We start from the raw sequence: 7,184 nt of genomic DNA on the forward strand, positions 1-7,184 counted from the left end.
GTAAACAACTTTCGCACTGAGTCCGTCTGTGCTTCCCCCCGAAGCCGAAATCTTATCGCGAGCACAATACGAAATAGAGCGTCAGCAACGGCATCAGACGAATGGCCCTCTCTGTCCGCTTTCCGTGCACTGAGCATCTTGACTTGATTATCGCTGGCCCTTGTTCCATAAAGGTCATCGTCCAGCGTAGCTAATAAATGAAGAGGGGAGAAGAACACCTTCCTTGTTTCCCTGAACGCAATGGCCTCGAACTCAGACAAATGTCTAATTTGGTCCCGTTGGGCACTCCATTGTGTTGATCCTTCTGCACCCCTTCCAGTCGCAGAGTAAGCCAAGACATGATCAGCGATGAATCTAATCCGTTCCAGAGACGGTGGCGTACTTCCAGCTTGCCGTAACACAGAGATAGTCTTATCGAAGCTCATCCCAGTTGTGTGAGACAACAAGAGGACTGCCACATACTTGTACATGTCTGGCAGGGTTACGATATCTGCGTCCAAATTCTTTAGCACGATGAGCTCGTTAAGCCAGCCCATCAGTTGGTCTAGCAGACCGTTCATCAGAAGCACCGTAAATCCCGAACGAGTAGGCGCGATGTTCCGAACACTGCATTCCACACGCATTCTTTCCACGACGCCACTGCACAGCATACGTGCTTTTTTCTGAATGACTGCGTGGGCAAATTCCTTCTCCATCATAACCGTGGTGCAGTTAGTTGCACTTATCACCCATCCTTCACTTGGGTCAACACCTCAATCAAAACGTCTTCCACGGCCCCTCCCTCTGCTCCGACCCCTAGCCCTTGAGGTGCCTCTACCTCTCGACCCTGTTCCACCTCCCGCTCCGACAACTCCACCACTCGTACTAGCCCTTCCTCGCCACCGAGCCCTTCCTCGTGATCCTCTGCCCCTCCCACGACCACTCCTTGTTATACCCCGCCCGCTACCCCTTCCTCCAGTCCCAGAGTCAGTAAGTTGACCTTCTGTAGTCGTTATCACGCTAGATTGAACAGTCGGCAAATCTGTTACAGCATGGGTTTCAGTCGGTTGAATCGAACTACGCTCGCGAAGGGGTATGCTAGTAGCTGTAGTCCGCTCGCCAGAAGGGGTTTGGCTGGTGCCTTCAGGAGGGCTTGGAGGGGATGTGATATGATTGTTATCTTCAGGGCTGGTGACTGTAGCCATGGGGGTAGAGGTCTTGGTGGAACTGGCCGTATCTCAGCCCGACCTCAACCGACTTCCAGACTTGAAAATCCGGGTGAATCCAAAAAGGATGCAGTTTAAGGATTGGGAAGACTGACAGTGAACGGAACACGTTAACAGAAGCCAGAGGGGCACAATTGCGACCCTTTTTGAGGGCCTACTGATCAGTATAGTGATCAGTAGAGCAAATCGGGAGAAAAGCCAAAATTGCCTACTGATCAGGGCCAGTCCTAACAAAGGACTTTCCTCTCGTTTTTCCTTTCCCTCGCCCCGTTTTTATTGAGTTCTTCACTAAAATCGGAAGCACATTGCTGTAGTTTTTACTGTAATGCCATCCCATAGTTCCACTCCTCGGAAATGGAACAGAGTCTGGACGGTCTGCAGATCCATGCAGCATGGAAGGTACAGCAACGCCTCCTCGCGCATGCACATGGCCCAGTCTGACTCCCTGTAGCTCGACAAAAGCAAAGCTGGACGACGTGTTGCTATAATGAGGTCCCTCGATGTGCATGACCAAAACTGGGCTGGATTGAGATATGAAACGAAAGATATGGAAGGGATGGAGGGTGCGGGGAGAGACTGTGTCGGTGTCGATGTTAGGAGGATGACGCGGTGGCGGGGACAATAGCATGTCGGAGGATGTGTGTTTGTCACGGTACTGAGGTGAGGAAGATGGTGATGGGGCGTGGTGGTCGGGCGCGAGGTAGGGGTGGCGGGGAGGAGGGGACGTGGTCTTATTTGGGGGGGAAGGGGGGTTGGTGGCGGGGGGGAGGGAGCGAGGGCGGGGTGGTTCACAGGAAAGGGATTTCGGCGAAGCCACTTCATCATCGATCATGAACTAGAGAGCAGCCTCCCCGGCTTCTCTCCATTTCATGATCGATGCCAAGGAGGCATTTGATTTCAAAAAGCTGAACTCTGGGTGCTGAACTCTGGGTACCCTTCTGCCGTCCGGTGGTGCTCCGTTTCCTAAACAGAGTGTAAAATGCTAGCAAACGACTGTCGCAAATTTCACGTGGGCGTCGAGGCGGGGGAGGGCCGAGTTGTGCACATAAAATGGCGGGAGAAGGTACTGTGTCTGGTTTGTAATGTTGAGAGAACTAATGTTTTGATCTGCATGTGCTCGTATTTGGATTTAATTCCACCCTTTCATTGTACTGCAAGTGCCACTGCACCGCATCGAGTCGATGGAATTTTAGTAGTGTGCATATGGACTGGGTGTGGATTGGTACTTCCTTTAGCCAATGGATTTCGACCAGTTCGCAGAATTACCAAGCATTACAGTGGTTCTGTGTAGCATTCGTTGTGGCGTGCGATTAATTTAATGAAATGATCCGGCCAATAGCGTGACCGCAACTGGTTGAAGGAAAACAAAAGAAAAGAAAAGCGCCTGTTAGGACTGGCCCTCAGTATAGTGATCAGTACCGGCATTAGGGATATCCCGAGAGGGAAAGCCTTCAGATTGACAGCGCACGAGAAACAACCCCGATGAAATTTGACCTTTGACCTCAGTCACTGTGCTCTAAAGCTTTATCACAAAAGGGTCACTCTTTTTTCTCTGCAAACTTCTTTCAATTCGTCCTCAATTAGCTTTTCGTGGGCTGATGGCATTGGTTGTATGAGCCACGTGGCGCTTAGCACTCCAGTAGCGTGGCTGAGCGCAATGGTGCAACGTGCGGACACCTTAGAGCAACATCCCGCCGCGCCTGCAGCGGACGTTTACGGGGGGCAATCAAGGGGCTCCGCGTCGAGACACCGGGGGCGCATCTCGGCGTGCCCATGAATAGCCAAGATAGAAATTGATGCAGTGGCATTTACCGGTCACCAAGTCCCAGCGGCCCATCTCGTTCCTGAGACACTCCCCAAAGCGATGTTCGGTGTTCATATGAAAATATTTTCCCAGCTTACCAATCGCACTGTGGCGTATCCACAGCAAAGCATTTCTGAATTGAGGGGCATGCAGAAACAACTGTCTCATCTTTCAGGCGCCACCGTAGAAAGCATGCATGGTTTTGCATGTAGAAATGGCCTATTTATATCACAAATCAACAGCAGTTTCTCTAGAAGATCACCCGCACCCATCTAATCGTTCATGCGCTTGCGGAGTGGATGTTTCGCATCACCTCCACGTGCAGGCTTGATTTTGGAGGCTAGCAAAATCTGGTCCTCGCACAGACACTGTACGTCTTGATCCATGCGTGTTCAGAAGGACTGACTGCGACAAATTGCTTAAAGTTCACCTTGTCCCGGCTAAAACGTCTGTCGGCGCATATTTGCCCTTTAGATAACGAGGAACGGCGTTTCAGTCTTCTATGTGGCACATAGCACTGACATTTTGAATATCTGCAATCGACTTAATTCCGTCGCAGAAAAAGAAACCCCGGTCTCACAAGAGCTTTGCGCAGGGCTTTTGAAAGCCTGTGCTGAAATCAGCACTGAAGCGTGACCACTGCAGTCAATTGCGATAAATATATGTGTAGCTGCGTACACTCTCGAGATACAGCTGTTTTTTTAACAATATTCCTTTTTGTAAGGCCCCTCCTCCTTGCTGCAGCTCACACGTCAGGCACTTGAGAGAGTTGAAATGCTGCCATCTCGGAGCTGGCTGCCAAGTACTGTAGCTGACTAACGCGAACGGCAGCGCACTACCGCAGTCAGATTGAAGGAACCACAGCTTTCCAAGCGATGCTTGTGCGTGGAGAGTTAGAGATGAAGCTAAAGCCATGGCGCAATCGACACGTGGGATGCAATACTACGCACATGTGTAATTAAGCCTTTCTTTCCGAACAAGTTTTCAAAAGCCACATTGCCTAACTATTTCGCACAGGAGGGGTCCTGACACCCTTGTTTATCAACGGTAGTGGTTTGTTTTGGCCACTGCGAGGTCATGCGCCCAAAATGTCTTTCTTCTTCACCAGAAATCGATTTCTATTTACTTCGTAATCTCATAAAAAGGACTACAAAAGTGGACATCAAAAACGCATATCGGCATGTTGTACTGTACTGTATGAGAATTACCGTCAATAAATACAATATTGAATAGTAACTGGGCAGCTGTGATGCACTCAGCTTTCCGCTGTAGCACTACACAGGTATCGCACTTGCTGGAACGTATTTGAAATGCGCACTACACTCTGTACAAACACCTCTGCTGACCTCAGCAGAGGAACGATTCTGGCCTTTTGCATCTGCCCTGTTCCACCTGCTCTTGCCACGAAAAGAAGGGCTCCAAGTTTTCGCTTGCTTCCATTCTGATCCATCGCAAGACCTCACACTTGAAGGAGGGGCACATGGCACGCCTTCATTGCGCGCGAAAAACGATCTTTCCTTTCTCCGCTTGCACCACAAAAGAGCAGCCTTGAGGTCGGGAGAATGACGTCATGTGTAGATAAACGCCAAGACTATCCAGTACAACGGTGGATGAGTGGACGCGGGAGACGGTCAGGAGGGGTACGCGACTCCTCACCTTGTCCACCAACCGAGCTTTTCATTTGTTGCTCGAAAACATAGGCTTAGTGCGAAATACACGGCGATCTCTCTCATCGCGCCTCCTTCAGTGAGCACGTAGGGGGTTTAATTAGTGATTCACGTTGGGGAGGACCTCACTCTTCCTAACGCTGTTATACGAGAATAAATCTAAATATCGAAAGAGAATTGCCCTCAAACGTGACTGGATATGAACTCGTAACGTTGTGGACAACGCCGTGTCGGACACCTAGTATGGCCAATCTAGGTACGGAAGTGAACGGTGTGTAAGGAAAATGTATGGTTTTCTCGATCAACGATAGCACGCAAAGAGCTCAAGTATTCGATGTTCGCCCGCCAGTGCACTTTTGCAATCTTTCCACTCATGGACTTCTCCGCACGCTTCGAGCCCCCTTCCCCCCCCCCTCCCCCCCTTCCCCCCCCGTGAAAGAGCATAAATAGACCTCTTGCAGCGTCTCGGCGTAGCATTTCCCTCCGGCCCCCTCCACCGCCACTACCCAATTATGTCTCTCACGTCAGCTTTCCTCCTCGTAATCCTGTCCCTGTCTCTCTCTGCAGCCCGTGAGTTTCTCACAGGGGACACTGGGCATCACGTCGGATCAAACCAGAACAGTCAGACAGCCACCAAAAGCGGGGGAATCCTACTTCAAGATATCTACGCCCTTCAAAAGCTTCGGCGATTCAACACCGAACGAATTCCGGAACGCGTAGTGCACGGACGTGGTGCAGGAGCGCATGGGGAGTTCCGCTCGTTTGGAAATTTCTCAGACCTCACTGCTGCTGAGTTTCTTTCCAAACGTGGAATTGAGACGGAGGTGTTTGTGAGATTCAGTACGGTTATCCATGGAAAGCATTCACCAGAGACAGTGCGAGATCCTCGAGGCTTCGCTGTCAAGTTTAAAACGGCCACAGAAGGAAACTATGACCTCGTTGGGAACAACCTTCCCGTGTTCTTTATCCGCGACCATCTAAAGTTCCCGGACATGGTGCACAGCCTGAAGCCGGACCCTGTGACGAACCTCCAGGACCCGAACCGTTACTTTGACTTTTTCTCTGCCCTCGGCGGCATGGCGACGCACATGTTGACGTACCTGTACTCAGACCTGGGGATCCCCCGAGGATACCGCTTCATGGACGGACACAGCGTGAACGCGTACAAGATGGTGAATGCGAAGAAGCAAGTCAAGTACGTGAAATTCCGGTGGTTGTCGAAGCAGGGCGTGCAGAACCTGACGCGCGCGGAGGCGGCGCAGGTGCAGGGCGCGGACTTTAGCCACGCGACGCGGGATCTGTACGACGCGATCCGGCGCGGGGACTTCCCGACGTGGGAGCTGGGCGTGCAGGTGATGGACCCGTCGCAGCTGGACGACTTCGACTTCAACCCGCTGGACGCGTCGAAGGATTGGCCGGCGCGGCAGTTCCCGTTCACGGCTCTCGGGGAGCTGAAGCTCAACCGGGTGCCGGACAATTTCCACCTGGCGTCGGAGCAGTCTGCGTTCTCGCCCGGCAACTTTCTGCCGGGCAAGATCGAGCCGTCCGAGGACCGGCTGCTGCAGGGCAGGCTGGTGTCGTACCACGAGTCGCAGATGCACCGGCACGGGTCGAACACGTTCCAGTACCTGCCGGTGAACCGGGCCAAGTCGGCGGTGCGCAACTACAACCAGGACGGGGTGATGGTGATGGAGCACGCGTGGAAGGGGTCGGTCAACTATGAGCCGAGCAACGACGCGGACGCGTACGTGGAGGATAAGAGGTCGTTGTACTCGACGCGGGAGATATGCGGCAAGAACGAGCAGGGGCCGATCGAGAAGACGCTCAACTTCCGGCAGGCCGGAGAGCTGTACCGGGCGTTCTCGGAGCAGCAGCGCGCCAACCTGGTGGGGAACCTGGCGGTCGAGCTCAGGACGTTGCGGTCGCAGAAGATTCTACACACGATGTGCGCGCACTTGTATAAGGCGGATGAGGAGTACGGGCGCAGGGTGGCCGAGGCCGCAGGGTGCACGCTGGCGAAGGTGAGGGAGATCGCGAGCGGGTTGAAGGAATAGGGCGTGGGTGCGGGCGACAGGGAGGGGCGACAGGGAGGGGGGTTTTACCTAGTGTAGTTTAGTGATTGTGCATGAAGGTGGGGTTCGATGTTTTATATTGGGGGGGGGGGGGTAAGATGATGGATGCAGAGTAGTTTCGTTGTCGTCGGGGGAAGGATTAGTGGCGAGAGGCAGGGATTTGTACAAGTAAACAGCAGGTGCGTTGGTCAACGACTTGGCCAACCTTGACCGTCAAGGCGTTGACGGTGAAGGTTGGGCAAGTCTATTTTTAGGTTGGACGGTATGTTCAAGATAGTATGTTGGGGCGCGCGGGCGGCGACGGGCACGCGGACGGGCGCGTGCGACGCGAGAACATAAACACTTAATGTACAGTATCAACGGAAGGGTGATATGGTGAGTGTGATGTATGAAGAGGAAAGGAAGGGAACATGCGTAGGTCGCAGACGAGTTTCTT

General features: G+C 52.7%; 2 protein-coding genes; one reads left to right on the plus strand and one right to left on the minus strand.

Annotated features, from left to right (window-relative positions):
* Positions 1 to 1,413: 1,413 nt before the first annotated feature.
* On the minus strand, positions 1,414 to 1,713 carry CHC_T00005476001 (hypothetical protein). The gene has a single exon (XM_005717063.1). It carries the CDS (start codon positions 1,711 to 1,713, stop codon positions 1,414 to 1,416), a length of 300 nt encoding a protein of 99 aa, XP_005717120.1.
* Positions 1,714 to 5,188: 3,475 nt separating this feature from the next.
* On the plus strand, positions 5,189 to 6,940 carry CHC_T00005477001 (hypothetical protein). XM_005717064.1 is given in 2 exon segments: positions 5,189 to 6,730; positions 6,731 to 6,940. 1 exon segment carries the CDS (start codon positions 5,189 to 5,191, stop codon positions 6,728 to 6,730), a length of 1,542 nt encoding a protein of 513 aa, XP_005717121.1. The 3' UTR covers positions 6,731 to 6,940.
* Positions 6,941 to 7,184: the final 244 nt, after the last annotated feature.

Source organism: Chondrus crispus, genomic scaffold (assembly GCF_000350225.1).
Source record: "Chondrus crispus Stackhouse genomic scaffold, scaffold_297, whole genome shotgun sequence".
Taxonomy (NCBI): Eukaryota; Rhodophyta; class Florideophyceae; order Gigartinales; family Gigartinaceae; genus Chondrus; species Chondrus crispus.

Bases quoted from the DNA above. Each gene is read 5' to 3' on its own strand.
- CHC_T00005476001 (XM_005717063.1), bottom strand. From the start codon at position 1,713: ATGCACATCGAGGGACCTCATTATAGCAACACGTCGTCCAGCTTTGCT.
- CHC_T00005477001 (XM_005717064.1), top strand. From the start codon at position 5,189: ATGTCTCTCACGTCAGCTTTCCTCCTCGTAATCCTGTCCCTGTCTCTC.